Source organism: Psammomys obesus, unplaced genomic scaffold, assembly GCF_907164565.1.
Source record: "Psammomys obesus unplaced genomic scaffold, mPsaObe1.curated_primary_1811, whole genome shotgun sequence".
Classification (NCBI taxonomy): domain Eukaryota; kingdom Metazoa; phylum Chordata; class Mammalia; order Rodentia; family Muridae; genus Psammomys; species Psammomys obesus.
Window position 1 is genome coordinate 674,203 of NW_026585523.1, and position 26,215 is coordinate 700,417.

The 26,215-nt window shown below is 42.4% G+C and overlaps 1 protein-coding gene across 1 annotated transcript in view; it reads right to left on the reverse strand.

Annotated features, from left to right (window-relative positions):
* Pkhd1 (PKHD1 ciliary IPT domain containing fibrocystin/polyductin) overlaps positions 1 to 26,215 on the reverse strand; it is a gene marked incomplete at its 5' end in the record, with an annotated part of 436,563 nt that overhangs the window by 354,878 nt on the left and 55,470 nt on the right. Inside the window, 4 exons of the mRNA XM_055605696.1 lie at positions 7,465 to 7,615; positions 14,416 to 14,635; positions 23,152 to 23,295; positions 23,844 to 25,445. Coding sequence (XP_055461671.1) covers positions 7,465 to 7,615; positions 14,416 to 14,635; positions 23,152 to 23,295; positions 23,844 to 25,445 — 2,117 coding nt within the window. The remainder of the gene's footprint in view (positions 1 to 7,464; positions 7,616 to 14,415; positions 14,636 to 23,151; positions 23,296 to 23,843; positions 25,446 to 26,215) is intronic.

Genomic DNA, 26,215 nt, shown 5'->3' on the forward strand with positions numbered 1-26,215 from the left:
AAATAAAATAAAATAAAATAAAATAAAATAAAATAAAATAAAATAAAGGGGAAAGCTGTTTTTGGATTTCTGTAATAGGAAAAACAAAATTAATTAGACTTTTCTGTCTTTGGATACACCCACATACCTTAAAGAAAATGATGAATGCTGCCATGACTGACTAGTGGGACTTTTCTAGGACATTCTCCTTAAACAAGTTTGGAATTAGATTGAGCGGCTTGGTTTGCTTTTTGATCAGTCGTCCAAACCAGGTATTTTCCTTCACCTATTCATTCCTTACGTGTGTCTCCCTGTCAGTGAGTTTTATTGTCTAGCTGGGAGATAGGATATTTAAATAAAGGCAGCAATCTAAATATATAAAAGAGATAAATTCCATGAGACAAGTATAATAAAGTACTATGGGATATCACAAAAGAAAATAAATTCTTTAGTTTTAAGGAAATGAATATCCTGAGGTAGAAATGTACTGAGAAGCCCAAATGAACTTAAAAATGTAAACTGTTGGGGGCTGGCAGATGGCTCGGTGGGTACAGCCAGAGTGTGAGGATGAAAGCTCGGTCCCCAGAACACGCAGAGAAGCAAGCGTGGTGGCTCCCTGTAGTTCCAGCCCTTGGGAAACAAAGACAGGGCTGGCTAGCTCAACTAGCTGAGGTTGTGAGCTCCAGAGGCAGAGACAGATGCTTGGTGAAGAAAGAAAAGAAAGAAGTAGACACCTGACGTCAGCCTCACGTCTTCACACGCACATTTCCACATGTGTCCATACCACACATCCACATACATACACTTACTCAACTCACACACACGTGCACATACACACACAGACACATAGATACAAACAACACATACACACAAACGCCTCCATAGGTACACAAACACATGCCCACATAATACATACATGCGCACATATACACCACACACACACACATATACATGCCACACACATGTATACATATACCACACACATACATATACACACACTCCACATACATACACATACACTAAACACATATACGTATACGCGTTACACACATGTACACACATACTACACACACGTGTACACACACAGACACACACACACAGAGCTGGGGGAGGGATGGTAGTGATTTCACCAGCCAAACATCAAACATTTATTGGTCTGTGAGGTATTTTGTAGTCACCAAAAGAAAGCTGAATGATGTCTCTCCGGTCTTCCTGGTCACCGTTTGAAATCCCCAGAGTATTTTACTGCTGTGGGTTTTTGGAGCCTCGGCACGCCCCTGACGTCTCAGCAGCTGTTGTTTGCCAGATCCCTTGACGAGAGTGCCAAAGACATCCCGCTCAGACATCAGAAGCTCCATTTTGGCCCTGCCCCTCTGCTCTCACACCCTCCCCTATAACCGCCACCGGCAGCAGCAGCAGCCTCGGACTCCAACATCTTAATGCTGAACCCACTGGCACTGTATCTCTGAGAGTACTCATACCCTGAGGCGTTCTGAGCTGTGCCTCCAGGAGGAAAGCCATGGTCCTTGTGTGTCGGTTGCTCACCAGGGACACGCTTCTGCCGTCTCTTAGCCTATTCCTGAAATATATTTTGGCTAGCTTTATACTTGTTTACAGCATGGAGATAAATCTGAAACTTAGTGTGCTTTTGGCCCAAATCATAAGTCTGCCAAATCTTACTTCCTGGGGGACACTTGCTGTTGCTAAGGGCCCAGGCAGGTATGATTCCCAGCAGCTCCACGCAAGCTCACTAGCTCGTAGGACACTAGGCACACTTGTGGTGCACAGATGTCCATGCAGACAAAACACTCACACACTTAAAATGATAAAAATAAATCTAAATCTTAAAAAAGAGAAGGATTTGTGTTAAGTGGATGTCATGAGGCTTCCAAATGTGGTATCTGTGGGTCTTCGCTCTGCTTCAGCCTCCCCACACGAACATCACTCAGTGTCCTTTCTGCAACGAGCAGAATTCGATTTGCAAAGATTCCAGGGTCGGCTGGAGGACTGAATTCAGTGGGGAATGGCAGTATAGACTTTTCCTTAGCGAGAAAACGAATTACCTTGGTCACCCGCATCTCAGTTATGTCCGAGAACACAAGTCTTGCCAGTGTATTTTCTGCAGAAATCATGCGCCTGCTTCGTGGAGGGGGAGTGTAGGTAGCTGTTATGCAGTTGAGTGGGAGGGATCAGCTGAGTAGGGATAGGAATGGAACTCCTCAGAGATACGACTTCCCCTGTAGACATCAGGTGACCCCCTTAGGTGTCTGTTGTGGTTAGAATGTGGTATGTTCCCACAGGCTCCTGTGTTCAAGCACTTGGTGAATAGATAATGATTCTATTTGTGAACTCGTAGAACCTCTAGAAGGCAATTTATTAGAAATAAATTGCCAGGGGTAGGCTTGGAGGTTTGACAGCCTGGCTATATGTCAGTGCACAAGCTGCCTCACGCTCCTGACACCTCCACTTCCCACTGTGTTGGACTGTATTACCTCAGACTGTAAGCCCAAAAGTACTTCCTTCTTCAACTTGCTTCAGGTATTTGGTTGCAGCATTGAAAAAAGTAACTAACAGTGTCCTATCTTGTGCTCAATTTCTGGTCTCTAACTGCCTCTAGGTTCAAAGTTTTGGGGGTTCTAGTAGGTGATTGGTCTTTCTCCTTTTTTTTTTTTCTGAATTCTCCTTTGAGACTATTCCTGCTTACATTTTATTTTCATGTACTGAGGTTTGTCTCTTCATTTCTTCAAATACAGGACTTACACTTTCTTTTTTTTTTTTTTTCTTTATATCTACTTGAAGGATGTCACTGTTTCTTTGGGTAAGAAATCCATCCTTGAAAACTGTGATAAGGGGCTGGAGAAACCGCTCAGTGAATAAAGTTCTTGCCATGCAATCAGGGGGATCTGGTTTGATCACCAAAATCCATGTTTACAAACCAAAGGCCAGATGCTGGGTGGGGGTGGGGTGCACACCTTTAAGCCCAGTAGTTGGGAAGTTGAGGCAGATATATCTCTGAGTTGGAGGCCAGCCTGGTCTACAGAGCAAGTTCCTGGATAGCCAGGGCTACACAGTGAAACCCTGACTTGAAAAAAAAAAAAGTGGCAAGGGCTTGGAATCTAAGCTCCAATGAGGAAGAGAAGGTGTATCCTCTGGAGGTTCTGGCCATCCAGCAGAGCCCTCTTAGTGAGCTCTAGGCCAGTGAGAGACCATGTTTGAAAAAGCAAAGTAGACAGTGCATGAGGGAAGAAACCTAATTTGACCTCTAACTTTCCCATGTACATGCACAAGTGCATATATACAAATGCACAAATATGTACAGCAAGAACTATATTAAGTTCAGAGGTGTACTGTCAACAACTTTTATGTTGCTCCTGCTGTGTTTCTGGTTTTCTGTTCATCGTTATTTTCTGAATCTCATGTCACATTTTCTTGGAATCATCTTACACTTTCTCAAATCACCTTTCAGAGTACGCACAGGGCGGGTAAACTTTCTGAATTTTGTATACTTTTATTTATTCTTGTACCAAATTACATGTCTTTATTTTATTCTCATACCAACTAGCATTTTAGTACATACAAGTTTCTAGAATCAAATGTTAGAAATTACTTCCTCTTAGGGAAGGCTCTTCAAGTAGCCACCCCTCAAACTACTGGGGCAAATGACTGAATGAGTAGGGTGAACTTGGCAGAATTTCCTGGAGGCAGAAATGAAGAGAAAGCTGCTATCCACGTCCTTTTTTTTTTTCCCTCCGAACTTGTCAGAGAGTTCTACAGCTGTCTCAGGCTTGCTCAAGTTGAACACCAGCCTTGCTATATACAATGGACCAAATCCATCTGCTATCCCTAGACAAACAATTTTTCTTTAGTTTATGTTCCCCTCTTAAGACCTCATATTGACAACCACAGAACCAAACACAGCGACACAAAGAACTCCTTCAAAGATGAGGGCCTAAGGAGAGGTGTCAGCCCATTGACAAATATTGGAATTAAAATGTTCCAAAGACAAGCTATGCTAATACTGTGAGTCTTGTAAAATTCACATTATGAATCATGTATCAAATACCCCTAGATATCCTTCACAAACATATAAATATATTCATAACTACTCACACAGCAAGAGAGAACCAACATTCACAGATTCTTCTGACTTCGGGGTCTTTCCACTGCTAACTGACTTGTACTTGTCTCAGTTAAACGTCTGTCAGTGCTGTACTTCTCCCAAGCTAGACTGAAACAAAGTTAGTTTGCATCCTAACAAAGATTCCCAAGGCCAGAATAGAGAAAGCACACATTCAGTCATGGATAAGAATGTCACCGGGGACCTATTACTCTCAGAGCATACTGGCCTTGGTTATAAATCAACTGTGTGTCCACTTAGTTAATTGTGGCCTTCATGATATCCACTTCCTAAAGCAAAACAAACCACCCCGCCAGAGACCTGAATCTAGGATTAACAAGTTTCCCATTACCTAGAACTATATTTTTCCTGGGCCCTGGACAACTGGATGCCCATTTAAGCCACACAGATATTCCCCAGCTCCCTATATATAAATACAATCAGTATGTAAAAATTGTGTCCTATACCCTTGTTAGATTAGTTAGGAACCTGCTAAGATTAACACAGATCTCAAATTCTGATGATTCTGCTCTAACTCTCTTCTACTGTTCCCATGTCCTCTTAGCTACATGAAAGGGCTCTGCTAATAGTCTGTTTAAAACTCTGACGCCATAGTTTTAAAACCATCACCACTACCATATGCTACAGCCACAACTGTGCCATATACTTCCCTCACCCCTAAGGAGTGGAGTTTCCTATACATTGCTTTAGCCTAGTAAGTTTTTCAGACATGCTCTCATTCTCTCCGAGCCCAGTTCCTAAAGAGCAAGGGTTTACTTTCTCCACATATGGCTTATGGCTACATGGATGTGAAGTCAAATACAGAGCTAAATGATCTTTATCAAATCATCTGTCCTTATGAGTCTTAGTTACTCTGAAATGCTAGTCTGGGTGATACCCAAAGATCCACTGAACTGGGATATATCAACCCTAGGTACCTTCTTATAAACTTTACCTTTCCCTAACCTCAATATCCAGCTATTCCTTAACAGCCAAGACACCATTCCATAGAGCATAGCAGAGGTACCTGAACTCAATATGTGTGTATTGTTTAAGGGTTTTAAAATAACTGAAGCATCTAAAGATCTTTCAAATCTCAAAACTAGACTATGAACCGTTCAAAAAAAAATGTTAATGAAATCTAAGAGGTAAAATTATCTGGCCGAAGCAGCAAGTACTGTGATAAATAATTCAACAACCATTTTCTTGAATTGTCACTGGATAACACTGGATACTTGCTGTGTGTGTGATTAAGTTTTCAGTGTCTTATATGCAGTTAGGCTCACAACAGCCTGAGCAGGTAGCTACAATTATTATCCCCACTATACAAATGGAAAAACTGAGACACAGGTAGGGTAAATAATTTTCTTGAGGTGAGTAGTGTATTCAAATCTGGTAGTAGAGCTCCAAAGCTCAGGCACTTAACCAATATGATTACTTTCCTCTTGCCTCCTTTGCCCAGAATTTGCTTATGTTAAAAGGCCAAGAACACTAGACTATTATCCACTCGGACAGAAAGTGAGGCCAAGGTGCTTAAAACAGAGACTTATGATTGGTGGCGTGAATAAGAATTAGTGTACTGTTTGGCACTAAACAAGAGCCATATATCAAGGCCCAGAGATCTTTGCAGAGGCAGGGTGGAATGTAAGAGGCAGAGAACAGGGAGGCATCACAAAATGATGCCTTCTGAGCATGACAGGGCTGCCGTACTCATGATCTCACTGAAGCTACGGTTGCCTGTACAAGATTGAGCCCCTCAACATTTCATGATGGGTGGAGGACATCTCATCAGGCCCTTCTTCTCCATAAAGGGGTACCGATAGTTAATGGTTTGCGGCGGAAGGTGTCATTTTCAGCGGTGCAGCCACTGACTAGTTGTCCATGTAAATAACATCCTACCTATGGTCATGCACATGATGCAGGAAACTCAGTGGTCACGTGCAAAAGAAAAGGCACGAAGGAGAGGGGGGGCTTACTGGAAAGAGAAAAGTTTTTATCAGGAGGGAAAGGGACACGAAAAAGGGCAAAGGGCAGGAAAACAACTTAAATGCATATGAGAAGGGGAACTAGAGAGAGACTGAACATGGCTAAGTGTCCCGTAAGCCCCACCTGACAGCTGAGTGAGAAGCAAAGACTGAAGCGGAGCCTGCATTATAGGACAGTGGGTCTGGAAGTCAACGTGAGCTGTGGGCTGGAAGGTAGAGGCATTTGGGCGGAGACCATAAAAAAGGAAGTGAGGACACTGGGCAGCTACCTGAAGGGAAGGTTCTGGGGAATGAGAAAGCTGGGGACAGGAAAAGACGAGCATAGAGACCCCTGGGTATGGGGACAGACAGGGCACAGTATAGGGAGGACAGAAGACAGATTCTTCAAAACTACACCCATTTTCAGCAGAAATACAAAACCTACGTGATAACATTTATCACAGGCCAAAGACGTATAGATCTGGATTGGGAAGGACTGAACCAAACAGCGTACATGAAAGGATCTGGAACACTGTGAGGTAAATAATAGGCACTTAATAAATGTTTGTACCAAATAAAAGAGACAAAGACAAGATGACCTAAGGATTGCCTTTATAAAAAAAAGAAAAAAAGAAAAGAAAGGCACCTAAGGGAGTAGGTGCTCAATAAATATTATTTTTGGCCTGTGCACAGTGAGAAGCCTGGGGAATTGTAAGAGATTATCTGATAGATTTCCAAAGTACTCTGAGCTTCTGATTTCAATTCTAGCCAGTTCCCTTGGGAGGCTGTGAAATCTCTCACTGGGGACTTCAAGAACACAGTGTGAGGAGAGCCACGTGGAAGGAGTGGTTCCAATGGTTTAAATGGGATGCATTGAAATTGAAAGGCTGGACCAGATGGCCTCTGGCCCTTCTTATTTCCAGCTTCTGAGACATCTCCTCTGAGGTTGATGTTCACAGTCCTTTCCCTCACAGAACAGAACTGAACCAGATAGACGCGACATTATTGTCCTGAAGGCTGAAGATGGCTGAACGATTTGGAAGCTTTCCAGAAGGGCCTGGTTAAACTGTGGGCTATTTAGTTTATCAAGCAATAAAACAGAGAAGAGCCCCCGCCCACCAACATGCTTGCAGGAAAAATCAGGACAAAATGTGGCAGAGGTTCCGAGTTCACCTTCACAGAAGCCAGGCAGTGCTCATTTATTTTTGAGAAAATATATGATTAACCATAGTTAACTACGAATTCAGATGCTGAGCACTGGATCAGCTGCTCAAACTTTGAGAGCATTTAATATTATATATCGCTGCCATTTGGACTAAATTGTTTTTTTTTTTTTAATGTACACAATATTACAAATTTAATTTGAGCTGTTTGAATCAGTCTGTAAAAGAGATTTGATTATACCTGAGTGTTCTGGCCCCGGCTTTTCTGTATTTCAGTGATCTCGGCGGTAACTGGCTGATTAGGCGTCTCACACTCCATCTCTGCCTCAGTTTCCATGGTAATGTTACAGGAGCTATTATAGATGAGAACTTCATCTCTTTCCACTTTAGGGCTGAAACAAGAGGGGAGGTTAAATGGGGTGTCATCAATCTTAATGAAATGCAATTATTTTTACTCTTATTAATCATTGCAAGCCATTAGCTTGTGGCAACTACAGGCCACCATTTGTCAAATTTTGCAAATTTCTGTAATTTTGTTTCCATTCTTTTATTGTTTGTTTTTCCTTTATCTGCTCACCCAGCAATGAAAACGCACACAGTTAAATATCCTTCAAGGAGGCCTTTCTTTCTTCCTTTCCAAATAAGGCACATGAGCAGATGCTCCCCAAGCCCCACCCAGCAAGCAGCTCCCAGACAGCACTTTCAGTTCTAAAAATGGAAGTAACTGAGCTGGTTTTCTTTATTTTTCTTTGGAGTTTTTTTTTTTTTTCTTATCCCTGTACCTCTTCCTGATCTTATTCACACTTGGTGTTGGGGTGGGGGGGAAATGGAGTGAATTGCCTGAGTCCCCCCAGGGCAGATGAAGAAATTGGAAAACCCTCACAACTGGCTAACTGGTCCCTAATTCCAACTGTGAAAAAATGAGCTCATTTAGGCTTTCAATTCCCTCTCCCCAGCTGATGGCAATGAGGTTCTGTTGCTAGCAGTAGAACATTAACTTACTAAATTAATTAAACTTACTCAACAGCCCAGACTAAGGAGACGCGATATATGTACCAGTTATATCCCAGAACTCACTTTGGAAAGTCCTTTTGCTTTAAGGAGAGAAGGTAGACTGGACTTGAAATGAAGAACAGCAGCACAGAGTTACTAAGAGTCTAAAAATATGCAGTCTAGAGGAGGTGATGGTATGGATATTAAAGAGTAGTGTCCCCAACAGGTGTGATATTTATTCAAGAATAATCCTGGCTTGAGGCATTGTTGCAACTAACTCGAAGATTATTAGTAATAATAATGCATGATGTCTCGTACTTCTCTCCAATTTCATATGCAAGGTCTCGTTTCAGCCTGTAAATTAGGCAGAAGTAGGAAGTAGGTAACCCAAAGAGATCAGAGGGATTTGCATAAAGCCAAACACAAATTTATTCAGGGTCAGGATTAGAGCTGGGGTGTCCTGCTTCCTAAGCTGGACCCTCAGGTTTGCAAGTGCTGAATGAGCATGAGCCAGATAAATGGCAGGATCCAGGATCTGAAGGATCTCAGAAGGAGCAGCAGGAAGGACAAAGGTCACCAACCCAGAGGCTATAAATCATGTCAAACTGTAGCATCTTTCTTGGAACCAATGTCAAAATGGTTCCTCAGACAAATTGCTAGAAATAATGACTGTATTTACTATCACATCTCGGCGCTTAATCTTCCTTTCTTGCTTAAAATACCCTCAGCTGTACGTAGGAAACACATGGCTTCCATAATCACCATGTTCTAGACTTACAGAGTGTCATCAAATTAACACAGTTTAAGCAGACCACTGAGGCTCTGTAATCCTTTAATTAGAAATTTATTACCCATGGCACCTAGCACTGTGTTCTTTTGCATGCCTGATGTTTGTTTGAAGATGGCAAGGATCTCAAAGTCTCAGCATGCCCAAGTCTGAAGGTTTCACTGTACTGTATATATTCAGTGGAGGCTTGGGGCAGCATTAGCAGACAAAGGTTAGTTGTGGAAGCAACTGTGTTGTTATGGACTGCCAGTACAGATCCTTCCCATCAATATGACACTAATAATCTAGTGCCTGTCTTGGTAGCGTTGGTACAGACCTGAGTACAATGAAGATATAAAATGACTAGAACAGAACCAAGCATACAGTAAGTTCTCAATAAATGCAACGCTTGCTTGTCCCAGTTTGGGTAGCAGTTGTGTGCTAGTTAGGTTATTATTAAGATGTCGGAATCCATGTTCAACTCTAGATACTCCTCGCTTATTTGAACCCATAGTGGAAATACGTTTTAAATCAGATGCCATCATCTCGCCAGTTAAACCAGCATTTAGAAGGCAGATGCAGCCATTGGATACATATAATGCGTTTGCTCCCAGAATGCCAATCCTGCTGCAAGATTCAGAGAAGAAAAGCAAAGTAGCATCAGTTCTAAAACAACAAAAAGTATACCTGGCCAAAAGCTTATGTCTGGGGAAGATCTCGGGTCTTAGTGGGGAATACACTGTTACTTCAAAAATGGTTACATTGTCAAACCGCCTTCTAAACATTTTTACACTGATTTGTGCTGTTCTCAGCATTGGTCAGAATCGTTTTTGCAGAACGATTCTCTTAATTCAGAAATTCATAACCGGCCAAAGCGCTGAGAATAAATGGGTCTAGGTTCTCAACTCTAAGTGGGTCCACCCAAGGTTCAGGGAACATCTCAGAAGAGAGGGAGAAAGACAGACAGAACCAGAGGATGAAAAAGGGAGCTGTGAAATGCTTTCTTCTGGACTGGACATGGCCATTGCACATAAGAACTCACGGAAATGTGGTTATCTGCACAAGATAAAGACGCTCAAAATTGCAGCCGGGATAGGGGAAAGGCCCCTATGGCTCTGCCCTAGGCTGAGCAGCTCCTGGCTGTTGCTCACTGCAGAAAGCGTGGCTGTTGGTGCACTGCATGGCCTAGGTTTCCACAGGTGGCCCCACACCTGTAGGTATGGGCCGCACCAATTGGACTTTGTGATTTATTTTAAAAAGGAAAAGAGAGCTGGGTGTGGTAGCTCATGATTGTTTAATCCCAGCACTCAGGGAGGAAGAAGCAGGCAGATCTCTATGAGCTCCAGGCCAGCCTGGTCTACAAAGCAAGACTAGGACAGCTAAGGCTACACTGAGAAACAATGTCTCCAGAAAACAAAAACCAAAAACTGAAATCCACAAAACAACAAAAACAAAAACAAACAAACAAACAAAAAGATCACCCGCGCTTGAGTAGAGATGTGTAAGAGAGTCTCCAGGGGGAGCCAGAGAGAGTTAGTTTGAGGCAGATAGGAGCAAAACACATTGTAAATGTTTATAACGTTTCTGAAGAATAAATTTAAAATTATTAAAAATAAAACGGAGAAAACTAAAATGCTGTGTGATATTTGAAAGTATGGGAATAAAAAAAAACCAAAAAACAAAAAACGGATTTTGCAAAGACCCGACTTCAGAGCGATCTGAAGCTTGTCCAGCCACTGCAGGGCTGAGGAACCGCACGCTCTTCTGTCCTCTTCGCTTCTGTTTCCTTCTCTGTGGCTGAGCTGGAGCGTTCTCACAAGGCTGGTTAGACTTGTTTGTAAAAAGCTCCCTCCACCATACATCACATTTTTTTTTTTAACATCATAAATAACTTATGAGCCTATCTGAGAGAAACGAAGCTGGTCTACCACACAACCGCATTCCACGTGAGTTTGCTCCCAGACAAGGGATTTTAATTCTGAAGGCCCGTAAACCATCAGATCAATAATCTCTCCCACAGGTTTGTCAGGGACAATGTCAAGATGAGTTGTCTGAACCCCCCAGAATTCTCCATTTTTCCCATACATAATCGGAGAAATATTTGCCCACCATCCCTCTCTGTCATTGGCCTCCACAACAAAGGTATGGGTTAACCGAGGCAAGGTGCCATAACCTCCTTGAATTTCCATGTTACCAACACATTGTCTTCTCTATTCTGTTCTGGAAGGCTAACCTCCTTCTGGTGGCTTACAGTTTCTTCTTCTTTTTGTTTTTATAACCTGTCTCTGATTACCTCAGTAGAGATGTTTGTCATATAAAAGCCATTGCTAAAATTGCAGATAAGCTGTGATATCTGAAACAGACCTTCAAGGCAGGCAGATTGTGAGGTCACCCTGTGCTAAAAAGTGAGCCCCTGTATAAAAAAAAAAAAATAGTTTTACGCTTACAAAATTTTCAAGTTTGGAAAACACTATATCATTCTGTGTTTTCCTTTATAGGGATTTTATGAATGAGGAGATAGAGCTGATCAGATCTAAAAAGAAATTGAAATATACAAATAAACTGGGATGTCAATAAGTATGTAGATATTGACATGACTATAGATACAGAAGCATACACAGAAATATTTAAGAGAATGTAGTGAAAATGTTCCATTAAAACACAGTAATAACAGTTCTAGAACCTAGGATTATAGACTTTCAACCTATTGCTCTTCCATTGGATGCCATCGGATCCTAAAGAAAAGAGGTAAAGTTCTGTCTACACTCTTTGGCATAAGTAGTAAATGTTCCTTCAGGAGTTTTCTTTCCCCACTTTAGCAGAACTTGCTTTGCATTGATCTGGCTTTTCTCCCCACACACACCTCCACCAAGGCTTTCATCGCAGATGCTGACAGAAAACATACGGAGTGCATCGTGAGCCGAGAGCCTCAGGATCCACTCCCAACACTGCCATGGGTTCACTGTAGGGTTTGGAACATGACTTCATCTTCACTGAATAGAGAACTGAAAGTTCTTTGAGAACTTCCCATATTTCCTAGAGGCTTTCCCTTCCTCCCTAAAGCCACTTTCCTTTCACTCTGCTCCTGCTCAGCTGGCCGCTGAGTGGGTCATAAAACTCTGTGGTAAGTTTCTTCTTGCTGTCTCTACTACCTGGATTTCCATAGCGACACCTTCTCTCTTTAGAAATGCTCCCCTAAGCAAGATGTCTAAAGAGTCTGAACACCTTGTAAGTACATAGCACTCATCACACATGATCACTGTGTCTGCTGTGACATAGTTTATCCTCTTAAGGTTGGTGACATGTGTAACCTCTCACCACTGAGTCACCTGGCACAACACCTAGACTGAGAACATAGTAGCACTCGCTGTAAAATGGAGGAGGTGTGGGGTAGAAGAGTGGATGGGCAGATGGATGGGTGGATGCACAGGGCACAGTTTTGCCACAGATACATCTATCTGCCTTTGCCAAATGGCATAATGCCCGATGTAAGTTCTACCAAAGCGATACGACATCTAACGGAAGTGGGTTCTGTGAGAAGACCCTGGGAAATAGCACTGTATATTCGCAAACGGAAGTGGGCAAGTTATATGCTAACCAATTTCCTTAACGCCCCTGGCAGAATTTATTGTGTGCCTTCTAGTTGTTAAATCAGCACATGTTCTACAGAAAAAGACACAATAACAAAGCAAAGAAGATAAATGTCATCAACAGTGTGGCCACCACAGGCAGACACGGTGCACCTCTCCCCCTTTGCTTTTCCAATCATCTATCGGTGTCTACACAATACACACAACAGGAGTCGCCTACGGCACTGCTTTGGGATGTGTGGTTTTCACTCCCGGGTGTATTGTAAGCATTTCCTATTACACATTCTACAGCATTCTTGTAAAGTCTCTTAGTGCCATACCATTTGGCCATATTATCAAACTTATTTAAGATATTAACTTCAAAGATCATCATTGTTTGTTAGTATCACACACTTCTATCTACTTTCTTAAAACAAAATCCTAGGAATGGAATTCCTTGGACATAGAGTAGGTATAATTCTATGGTTTTGATTAATAATTTACCAAACTGTACTTCAAAGATGTACCTGTTTCCCTCTAGCCACCAAGAGCCTTTCCCCTGTCCTCTTTAACATGAAAGGTCAACTGTGTTTAAGTCAAAGAGCTTGAATTCAATCTCAACTTGGCACATAGCAATACCCAGAATAGCAAGATTCTCAGGAGACTGAGAATATACTTCTAAGTAAGGGTACAACTTATAATGGGGTCTGAGACGCAGTTGCTTCAGAGACCTCTGACAGTGAAGAGGAAGGACATAGAAGAACCCCAGAGTGACATTTATGATATCCAAAAAGTAAAGTTCCGGGAATCCATGCAACAGGACCTGCTGACAGAGTAGTGAGTTCTGAGACCTGGCTTCACCTGAGTAAAACCTCGGGGCTCTCATTTCCCATGGTACCTTTCCAAGGCACGTGCGACCCTTTGGGGCTGCAGCAGCCAAGGAAGTGCTTCTTTTCCTCTGGCTGACCACAAATCTCTGGTGACAAGTTCCTAGCAAGTCGGACTGCTCAGGCCATCACAAAATCAGACGGCCATGGAAAGAACTAGTTATTCCTCCACTGCAGGCAACCGGTCTTGTTTGGTTTTATATCGCAATGAGAAAAACCAGTCTTCGTTAAAAAGTCAGTTGGAGCTACTCTATCCCACGAGCAGTCACGACACCAGGCAATGTTCGGTGCTAAGATATCGGCCTGCGTAGGAACTCAACTGCCGGCTGGAATCAAGGCCACGCAAACTTACCAACATGCTCACGCCTTTTAAAAAATCATCTTAGAAAAGCGGTTGGCTCTAGACAGTCATGGTATTACTTGTTAGATTGTGTTTTTGTTTTGTTTTGTTTTGTTTTTTTTCTATTTAAAAAACTCAAGGGGTCCTTATGAGTTTATAGCATCTAAAAACCCAGATCTACAATAATTCCAGGGTATAACCCCCCTTCTTTTGAATAAACATTGTGCAATCTGCCGGATTTCTCTGTGATTTTTTTTTTTTCATACTTGTGAATCTGTTTGGAAAGAAAAGAAAAAAGGAAAGGAGGGGAAGCCTTCTGTTTTTCATAACGTCTAATCTTTCTCCCCATTGGCATTCACCAGATGTTGCTTTGGATCGGAAGATAAATATTAAAATCTAAGCAAGAACAAAGTGAGCTGTTTACTGGGCATATTTTCAGATGTTCCCTTGAACACTTGAAAAAGACGGAGATGCTTTGATATGGAGGCTGGCTGGAATCCATGACGGAACGGCCCCTCTGAAAGAGTCGGAGGCCCGGAGGCCATAGCCACCCTGCCTGTGCTTTCTGGTGGCTCTGGGGTGCCCAGTGGCCATGAGCTGGGGGGAAAGTCAAAGAGGGCAGGAAAGATGGAGCTACCTGAGGAAGAGGCCTGAGAAGGATGGAAGGGCCAGCTCTTCCCAGTGGTCTGGTACGAAGAGACACTGGGAACTCTCTTCACAAAGGAAGACATAAGGCCAGGATCCAGGGAGTCTCTCTGTCCCCATGGAGACAGTCAAATCGCATTGCAAGTAGGGGTAGCTGCTAGCTTCACAGTTGTCTTCTGCATGCCTCAGGTCACACAGGAGAGCCAAGGACGCTGGAAAAGTCACCAGGAGTTTAGGCAAACCTGTGGAAAGAACTCAAAGTCTCATGTCATTTCAGGAATGATGCTTTCTTTGACCAAGGAAAAGTCAATTATCATTTCATTTAAAAAAAATACTGCATTATTATCCAGTGCAGAACCTTGTCTGAAAATAAAGTAATGGTATTCTTCATGAATGACACCTGAAATCATCTCCTGTCCTTCACACATACGAAAACGCACATTCACTTGCACATAAATAAATGCACATAATTTTTAAAATATTATATATATATATATACATTATAAGGCAGAAGATACAAGAAATGGTTTTGTAAAACATAAACAATCCTCATTAATAAAATGTATGTAACCATTCAGAGAGCAAGAGACTAAAAGAGTTATAATATTTCCAAACTTACGCACAGCTCTGGATTCATTTCTTTCCTCATCCTGACAAATAACCACTTGGCGTTTGAAAAACATCATGTGAGGGGCTAGAGGAGATGGCACTGGCTGTTCTCCAGGAGGACCTGGGTTCCATTCCCAGCACCAACATAACGGCTCACAACCATCTACAGCTACAGTCACCCTCTCCTGGCCTCCGAGAAAAACCTGCACAGTGTGCAGGCCTACGTGCCAGGAAGACCCACCAAAGAAAAACACTTTAAAATAAAAGGTCATGCTATAGAGCAGACTCATATCTCTAAATGAGAGGCTGGTGGCTTTTGCTTTTGAACATTAGTAAATATAACACATGACAGAATGTTCTTTCCGTCTGCTGTGCTCCTCCCCAATGTCTGTGCGTGACTGCTGTGTTAGGTTCCCTCTGCTGTCCCATGCTCACTGCCTGGCAGCACCATGAGGAGTCTGTCGCTTCGCCTGTAGACTTTTGGGCATTTCCAAATATATGCTGTTACGGATAGGAGCAGTTTTCTCCAGGATGAATGTCTATGGAGAAAAAGGCTTGTAGACACAAGGTCAACATAAAGAGAAGCTATCACCTTGTATCCCAAAGAAATTTTTGTATTCTTATTGTTTATATTTCTATTATCATTATTCAACAGGGGTTGGCACATAAAATTAGCGACTTTTCCCTAAGGTGAAGAACATAGTGTTATATTGTGGCTTTAATTTACTTTTAATTTCCTTTTAGATTGAAAATTATTTTATGTTTAATTATAGTTCATGCCTCTACTGTAAAGTTCCTGCTCTTGTCACGTGGCTATTGTTCTAACTGGAGTGTTTATCTTTTTCTTATTTGTCTGTTATGCTGGGGTCCCAGAGAAGTTACTGTTGTATATTCCAAATCACAGGCTGGACTCCTCACTCTTCATGGAACTCCTTGGTTAACATGAACTCTCTGTGTATTATAGTGACCAGGAATGTTTCATGAAGTAGAAAAGCAAGTCACTTACCCCATTTCTTTCTGGGACAAGGAAGAAATGGAAAGGCAACAATAAGGCCGGCATGACCCGAGCATTCAGGTGTGAGAGGCATCAAGTAGATCAGTGAACGTGAAGCCAGCCTGATCTACAGAGTGAGTTTACTTGTAGGCCAACCAGAGTTACATACCCCAGCTCCAACAAAAGAACAGAAGTAATCCAAAATGACACGACAGTGACTTTTAACTGGAAGACGAACAAATGCCTGCTGAGATATTTTAACAGGAACTGTCTGGAAATCCCAAAGTGGACAGAGAGAGAGAGAGAGAGAGAGAGAGAGAGAGAGAGAAGTGTCTCTAGCCTCCCACCTCTGCAGCTAGCCTGTCCTCACAGGTCCACAGCAAACATTATCAAGATCTTCAGGCATGAATCTATGACCGTCTGCCTCATCATGGCACTGACAGCAAGAACCCGTAGTTATGCAATCATGTCCAAATCCTGTTACTGCTTCTGTTTCATTCCAAAGCACCTGCTACCTAGGACATTCTCTGGAAATGTTTTAAAATGAATAATTGCAATAAAAATGACTGACAGCGGGGACTCTCGTGTGCGTAGACAAAACATGAAAACTTTCTAGTGCCTAAGCCCCAAGGCAAATAAAAACAGGCTCAACACCTATAAAATAATGAATTCATTATAGGTGATTAAGTGGATGCAAATTGACAAGGTGGATTATGAAAAGCACCTAAGGCTGGGGATCAAAATCCATGGGTTTTATTCAAAGTTCTGCCACTAAATAGCTCTGTGACCTTAATCGCTTTAGCTCTTCATGCCTCATGGAAAAGTTAAAGTTTCCATGAAAAAGTCATTTGGTATAATCCAAGTAAATGCAAAAAACCTGAAGATCAAAGATCTCGAGCATTTTTAAACAAAAGTGAAATATAAATTTCACCTAACCGGATGCCTTAGCACCCATCATATAGAAAAGTGTTCTTTGGCTGGAAGTGTGATCTGGGGGAGTAAAGACAGTTGACCCCAAAAGCAGCCAAGGAACTTTTCTCATCTCCATCTTTAATTCCTCATTACTCTCTAAAAGGGAAACACATTAGTACCATGGCATCAGAACAAGCAAACTGTAATTAGGAAAGTTTGCATCTTAAGACATTTATCTACAATCTAGGATAGGAAACATTCCTCTATCATGCAAAATCAAACTGAAAAATACTTCAGGCCAAGGGTCAGAATTCAAAGTGACCTTGTTAAATTTGAGAAGTTAACAAGCGGTAAACAAACAAAAGGCCAAATGAAAAGAGCGGAGGAACGGACTGCAGTAGGAAAAAAAGAAGCCGTATAAACAGGAAGAGAGCTTAGCTGTGCACAGTCACTTTAGAAACAAAAAAAAAAAATACTTGGCCCACGCATGCACACGCATGTCAAATGCAAGCACATGACACATGCATGTAAAGAAACACGCAATGCAACACTGGTGCACGTATACACACTACGTGTGCGCACTCACATGCATACACAGGTAGACACACACTGTGTGCACATGAACACGTATGTGACGTTGCCTAGAAATGTTCTCTAAAATAAAACAGTCCATCCTGAAAGGAGCTCATCACCTCAAGAAGTAAACAACTCGAAAACTTAGGAAGCCCCTGCCACTGACCAGAGTTGCTAGGTCCCTCCTTTCCCCTGAGCTTAAATAAGTAGTATATGAGACACTTTCAAATAAGCTGAGCCACCTGGACGGGGCATGGCAGCTAGGCCTGGGGGAATCAGAGGAGACCAGCTGAGCTGCCTGAGCAGGCTCCGCTCCTGCAAGAAACCCCTCCCCTACGTGGGTAACTGCAAGAAAGCTCTTCCGTTCGCCAAGCTGAACTTTGAGGGTGTTGCAGGCTCCGAATCTGAGGTGAGAAGACATTTGCTCACGTCCGTTCCCCAGGAAGCGAGAATGCGTGCGCACCACGCATACACTCACAGGGAGGGAGAGAAAGAGAGGGAGGAAAATAGTGTTTAACAGAAAGATCGTAAACCAGGAAGACAACGCACAAATCCGGCACCAAATTATAGGTAGACGTCTGTCCAAAGGCTGGTTGACAGTGCTACCAACGGGGAGAGATGAATCCTCTGAGAAGGGCAACTGGGATACGGGTGTGAGGATGGCTGCTGATTCCCCTCTGACAACATCGCTGAAACAAACAGATTCCCAGTGATGCTGGTTCTATGCAGGCCTGTACAGCAAGAGAATCACCAGCTATCTATAAAGCTTTCTCTCACACACAGCCTCTTAACCATTTGTTGTCTGTTATGGACGTACTTCACAGGAAGAAATAAAAACACCATCTTACTCGCAGCATTTGTTTTAGTCAGCTTCAGAAGGCTCAAAGAACCCCCGACCCTCCACCTGGATCTTACGTGAGAAACCTGGAGTAGGAGCTCACAAGACCATAGAAATAAGGGCCCTTTCAAAGGCTGCTTTAAGGATGGAGAAATGTGTCCTTGTACAATTGGTGAGTGTTTGGTGCCACCTAGTGGTCACAGTAAGAGTTACAGCCTTTAATTCCAGCATTACTCCTCTCAGAATCCGGATAACTAATTCTCAATTTCCAAAATTTATTCAAATCCTTTGTATATACTAATTTAATTTTTAACATATGGGTTATCGGACTTACAATAGCAAAATTTATTTCATTTTTTGTACTTCTGGCTAAGATTAAATGTTTTAAAATAATACTAAGGAGTTTTAACATTTATTAATTCATGCAATGGATATGAAAAAGAATTTTTTAACCTGAAGCAACCGTCTCCGTTCTTCCAGACCCAATCCTCAGGTCATCCTTAGCCCTCAACAGAACACATGCTGCAGCCTCTCTTCCCTGCTGTCCCATACCTCTCTCCCTCTTCCCCCAGCTTCCTCAACCCATCACTGCATCCCAGCCCCAACACTGGCAAACACTCCATGCTCAACTACAGCTCATGCCTGCTGGAAGACTAGAACCCAGCTATCCTGACACTGCAAGATCTGGCTATTCCAGCATAGCTGAAGCGGAAGAAAAAGACCTTAAAACCAACTCTATGATGATGAAAGGTCCCTAATTAGAAAATGAATATAATTAAAGAAATGTCCCTTAAAGAAAGCCATGAAAATAACAACAACAAAAAGCACCTGAAGGAATGAAACTATTTTAAGAACTGAAAATGGAAACAGAAGCAGTAAAGAAAACACAAACTGGGGGAATGCCGAAAATAACAAATTTAGGAATGTGAATAGGAACTACAGATGCAAGCATCACCAATGGAATACAAGAGATGGCACTGAAGATACAAAAGAATAAATGGGTACATTGGTAAAAGGAAAATGTTAAATCTAAAAACTTCCTAACACAAACTATTGAGGAAATCTGGAACACTATAAAAAGACCAAACCTAAGAATAATAGAAATAGAAGAAAGAAAAGATTTCCAGGTCAAAATCCTAGAAAGTATTTTCAACAAAATCAGAAAAGAAACCTTTCCTAATCTAAAGAAGATGTCAATAGGTACAGAAATCACACCAAACACCAGATAGGGTGGACCAGAATAAAAGTCTTGTCACTGCATAATAATCGAAATTCAAAACATACAGAACAAAGAAAATAATATTTGGAGCTGAAAGAGAAAAATAGCAAATAACATATAAAGGCAGACCTATTAAAATTCCACCTGACTTATCAAGGCAGATTATAAATGTCAGAAGGCCTGGACAGATGTACTGCAGATTCTAAGAGATCACAGATGCCATTCCAGACCACTCTACCCAGCAAAACTTTCAGTCACCACAGCTGGAGAAAATGATGAAGTAAAATATCAACAGTATCTATCCACAAACCCAACCTAACAGAAATGGACACTTTTCCTCTTATGGGGTTGCCTTTTCCATCCTCAGTATGAGGGATTTTGCCTTATCTTTTTGTGTCGTTTTGCAGCGTTTGCTTATTCTCTTGGAGGCCTGCTTTTTTTCAGAAGGGAAATGACTGGGGAAGTGGTTCTTGGGAAAAGGCAAGGTTGTGGGGAAGCTGGCAGGAGCGAAGAGAAGAAAAACTGTTGTTAAGATGTACTGTATAAGAGAGGAATCTATTTTCAATTTTAAAAAACCTGAAGCATTATTAATTGAATATTAGAACACAGGAATAGACAACCAAGACACTGGGAAATCAACTGTCTAACTTTGCAGAGATGAGGTAGGCCAGTCCTTCAAAATTCCTGTTTCACAGAGGAGTCTGTCAGATATTCTAGGCCAGAAGGCTGAAGACTAGATGTCTTAATGTTTCTGAGGCATCTTGGGTGACTGTCCAGTGAGCCAGTAGTCTCTATCATTTCTATAGTTTCAGAAGCAGTGTTGTTTCTTTTACTAAGTAAATACATCTCCTCAGGTCTCTGATGGAGTTAAAGTTAGATGATTACACTCTTACAGTTTTCCTTATTAGGATTAAATACATAAAAGCTTAAATTATTTAGCATCTAAGAAAACGTTTTAGGGTCTGGAAAAATGATTTTAGGCCGATAAACGCAAGTTATGATAAGAAAGGAATTTAGGTACAGAGCTTTGAACTCACCAAGATAGGAGAGATAGTGGAACACTTTCTCCAAGGTTGCCAAATACAAATGGAAAGGACACTATGAATGTAGTTCTTACCTGATAGTTCTCATAATTGTTCTTAATATATATATTATATATTTTTTGTTAATATTAGAAAAAAAAGCCGTTTGGGAACTAAAAGGGGAAATATAGTGAGAATTTTGGTTTCTTTAAAAATCCACTTATGTTATATGAATACATTTTTGTTTTAATCCCAGGTTTGGGACATGGGGTTGTTTCAGATTGTCCATAACAGCTAACTACTGTGTCTCATGTTCTTGCGAGGGCATGATTTTTACCAGTTGCAGACAGTTTAATTCTGGGCACTCTTGGAAGGGTATAAACGGCAACGCCCTGAGAGAGCCTGGGGTAGCTGCTGCTCTCCCTGCTGCTGGTGGTCTGCGTGACTGTTGGTTCCTGCTCTTGCATTTGCTATTGCTGCATTACCGAATTGCTGGTTTGCTGGATTGCTGAACATTCTGAAGAAGACGAAGACCAACGACCTAATTATGATGTAAGTAGCTTAAAGAGGTCTAAATCCCCTTCCTCTCTGCCCCTTTTCCTACTACCCATTGTTGAGGGGTTGGAAGGGATTGGGGTGGAGAAGGATAGTAGATACAAAAACCCAAATAAAATATCTAAAAAAAAAAAAAAATACACCTACAAATAGGACCTGGAGAAATGGCTCAACAGTTACGAATATTTGCTGCTCTTGCAGAGGACCTACATTTAGATCCCTGCACCTACACAGTGGCTCACAACTGCCTATACCTCCAGTTTAGAGATCTGAAAACCTCTCTGGCCTCCACAACCACCAAACACACACATGATATACATAGATACATGCACATACATATATACATGTATGCATATGTAAAGGCAAAATATTCATTGCCAGAAAACAAAACTAAATAAACTTTTAAAATAAAATTAGAACCTACAAAGTGATGTTTGCTTCATTGCCACTGTCTTCTCTCTCTCTCTCTCTTTTTTTTTTTTTCACAACTGGGTTTCTTTGTGTGGCTTCAGCTATCCTGGGCTCATTCTGTAGACCGTAATGGCCTTCACCTCACAGTGCTCTGACTGCTTCCCTGGGTGCTGGGATTTAAGGCAGGCTGCCACCATATCTAGCTTGTTTCCTAACCCTGTCGTTTAATTTTACATTACACTAATTTGGCACATACTTTGGGTGGACACATACTTTCTTTTTGTGCACAGAAAGAAACACAATGAATCAAATGCTATATTAAAAATCGCTATTGCATCTTAGGTTTCATATTGTAGAATTGGTCTTTCCTTCCTCACATTCAACTGATAACGACAAGAGAAAACTGTTTCTGGTATATTGAAACAGGATTTTTCTCCTCATTCTCTTTTTTTATTCTTCTCTCACCTCCCCCTCCCTTCTCCTGTTCCTCCCCTTTCTTTTCTCCTGCCTACGACACCACAGTATAATTCACCTCCAAAATTACATCTCATAGAACTGTAGCTCAAGATCAGGTGGATTAATATATCCATCATTTGTAAAATCTTAGCCCACGTTCAAATTTCAGGGGAAAAGATAGGAGAGGAGGAACATAACTAAACCAAAACACAGAAATGCGTGAGGGCAGAGTGTAATTTCTTACGTGCAAAGTGTGGTGCCTGGGACTATGCAAAGAGAATACACACCTGGCTTGGTTGAGGGTCTCTCAAAAATTAACAGGGCCCTGTGATAGCAAAGTCATTTCCTCCTCTTGGGAATTTGTTTCCCCTTGATACTCAAGAGGCGGTTACCATATGATGTGAAACACTGGGTTTTACACACTTTTCCCAGCATAAGGACAAGGCTTCCCATTTCACGATTTGCATGACAGCTTTGTCTTAAAGCAGTGAGCTCTCATGACCTATAGTCAACATTGCAGAATAAGAGAACTACGGTACAGCAAGTTGTGCCTAAAAGAATCAAGGAGCTGAGTGCAAAACCAATATTCAAGAGACAGCCAGTGGGAGGGCAGGTGGGGGCGTTCTTTTTGTCTGTCTGTGTTATATGCATATGTAAGGCGTACATGTTTAAGTGTGTAGGGTAGTACACATCTCTGGGAGCATGTGGAGGTCAGAGGCTGGCTTCAGGAGTCTTCTGCATCTCTCTCCAACTTACTACTCTGAGACAGGTTTATGGAACCCAGAGCTCTCCTTTTGACTAGAGAGCCTACCCAGCAAATTCTGGGCTTCCACCTGGATCAGCATCTCCATCCACTCCTGGGTTCTAGTCATGTACAATTACAGCCTTAACAGGGTGCAGAGGTTCTAAACTCAAGTCCTCATTCTTGCAAAGCCAGCATTTTACCCACTGAGCCATCTCCTCAGGCCCCCAGGGGCTACCAATTTTTATGGAGAAGAGAAAATTCCATTCTCAGTAGTAGTCAGTACAGTAGTAAAATGGAAACAGAAAAAGCCAAACGATATGATGTGTAAGTCTGAGAGGTTTTGCTTTGTTTTGTTTTTAAGAGGTTTTGTTTGTTTACTGTAGTTTTCTCTCACCATCCAGGGGCAGAACCAAGCAGCTGAAGGCAGACACTGTCGCATTATCCAAGACTTGGCACGGAGCACCACACACAGCAGCTGAGATGTTCCCTGGAGAAAATCCTGTTCCGAGCACATGCAAAAGCCTTCCACCCAGGCAGCCTTTGGAGACAAATCCCAAGCTCATCATTTACGAGGCAAATCTTGTCTCACTGCACACAAAGCTCAGCCCTCACCTTCCTCACGCTTGCGCTATGGCACTGGCATAATATTGGTGGAAAATAAACTCATCTGCGAACCATTACCGAATGGCAAAAAATTAAGGCTACTGAATATGTTTTAAATAATACAAATCAGCGTATGTCTAAAATAGGTAAATACGTTTATATCCTTTTGTGATCAAATAACGAGCTTTAGCAAATGGTATTATTAAATTTAAAACATGTGTCTAATGAAGTTGAGGCATGAAATTAAAACAAGATCAAATGCTTAGGGAATACACGGGTTTTCCCTGGTGAAAAAAAAAATGAAGATAAATAAATGAAATATCACAGAGACAGGCCTGAAGAAAGAACTGTGACTATGAGAGGCCACCCAGGCTCGTTCTTCCTGCTGTCTCACAGTGATGATGGCACCCTTCTTCCTAAAACTGAGAGTAACACTTAATTTGCTTTATAGAGAAGGTATTCTGTCCTGTATGCTCTGCTTACCAAAGTTCTGGGTCACTGAAGTCACAGTAGCTCTCAGCACGAGAGTGAGAGCTGCTGAGGCCCATCCTCTGATGTGGTCAAACACTGTGACAGGATACTCCCCAGCAGGGAGCAAGGGGACCATGCACTGGAGAGCTGTACGGGTCCCAGAGACACCTAGACATGGTGACGTCCCGATAAGAACGTCAACGTTTGCAGGCCCTGAGATCCCGGTCACTGCAATGGTTAAGATGTCATGACTCTGTGAAACAGAGAGCAATTCCGGGGTAAAGAGCCTGCTGTAAACAACCAGGCCCACATAGTACAGGGCCCCATCCACCTCGATTTCCAGAGCAACAGAGCCATTTCCTGCAGGATTAACGCACTGGATGGACTCAGAGCTGACGTTCACTCTTACACAGGCCTGCTGGCCAACATAGACGAAGGTAGCACTCCGTCCCCTCAGGGCTGTGCCTTTCATGGTCAAAAGACTTCCACCACGGATGCTAAAATTCTTAGGAAAGTAATCAAACACCTGAGGCACAACGAAGAAGCTCCTAGAAACACTACCCAGACAAGCAAACCCAGTGCTCGTATGCACAGCTGACAGGTAGTGGAAGCCCGGGGTCAACTCATTCATCTGGCATGCAATATGGCTGGCATTGGAAAAAGTTGTGTGGCAAGGAAGCTGATCGTCCACAAACACTGTCGGCTCGTCAGCAGTGGTGCCTAACCTCTGGCCTCGCAACAGCACTGTGGTTAGAGACCCGCTGATGTTTACAGTCAGGGCATCCACAACAGGAGTCATTTCTTCCTGCATAAAGAGTGTGCAGTTCCCCTCACATTTGCTGGTCAGCCCATTGACCACCACTGTGACATTTAGAGCAAATGATGCTTCAGAGGAGCGGTGGCCCACCAAGCTGGTCTGGCATAGGACTGTGTGGTCTCCCAAACTCAAAATCACACAGGCGAAAGGGCCTGAAAGGTCAACATGAATTGACCTCCTCCTGGAACGGAAGGCCACGCCCTTCACAGTGAGCACCGTCCCGCCACACAAAGAACCGCATGATGGGAAGATGGACGTTATCCTAGGTGACAACTCAAACGTCTGAGGTACCGCAGATATGTTGGCAAACCCCATCCACTTGTGACGAACTTGGAGAGGATAGACCCCTGCTTCCAAATTGTAGAGAGGAAAGGAGCACCTAGACAGATTCCTGTCACCATCAAACCATTGCACGTCAAGGTCACATTTCAAGGTTCCCAAAAGAATGACTGAGTCCGAGAGGTTATTTCCTTCCACATAGAACTGCAGGCTGTTGTTCATGACTTCTTCCCTCATAGCGGTGACCACGGGTGTTGCTGATGCTTTGTACATGAAAGTAAAACCCTTCCCCACCAAACTTGGTCCATGGAGGAAGGAGGTGTTGCCAGCCCAGATCTCCACAGAAGCTGGAAGGGAGAGAGCATGTGCTCCAGGTGATAGTACAGCCGGAGGAGTCTCACACCAAATGCTCACATCCGTTAAGTTCACAATAGCACAAGGACGGTTGTCCACAAGGACCCAAATCAGAGCTGCGTCTCTGCCAAATCCTACGCCTGAGAGGCCAACAATAGTTCCACCTAAAGTGCAAATGTGGAAGACAAAAATTAAAAGCTAATATTCCGGCTTGCCAGAAAGGATCAGCCGCTAAAGAACTCTGCTGTGAAGTCTGGCGATCGGGGTTTAAATCCTGAAGACCCACATGATGAAAAGAGAAAATTGACTTCTGGCCTCTACATTCTTACTGGAGATGTGATTTGCTTATACACAGACATACAGGCAGGCACACACACGCATGCACACACACATACACACACACACACACACAAGCTAAAATTCCAAACAGGAACTGCAACACTGATACAGGCCTGATAGAATCAAGCGCAAAGTGGGGTGCACAAGTTTCATCTCCATCATGGCTACATTTGTGGTCATTTGGCCAGTACTCAGAGATGACCAAATTCACACAGCAGTAAAGGGATTCAAATTATCTTATGAAAATACATTTTAAGATGTTTTTCATGTGTCTGTGTGCCACTGTATATTGTGCCTACGGAGGCCAGAACAGGATCTCAGAGATGCCCTGAAACTGGGTTACAGACCAGTGTGAGCCACCGTGTGGGTCTTGGGAACTGAACCCAGTCATCTACAAGAGAAACAAGCGATTGCAATCACTGACCATCTCTTCAAACTCCCAAAATTATATTTTTTAAATGTTTAAGACATGTTGTAGAAGGCTACAGACCACTTTCAACTTATATGTGAATTAAAAACTAATCTTTCATTTTCTTGTCATCTGTTATATTATCTGACACATTATTCTACCTAGCTGTTATACTTCCCATACTGT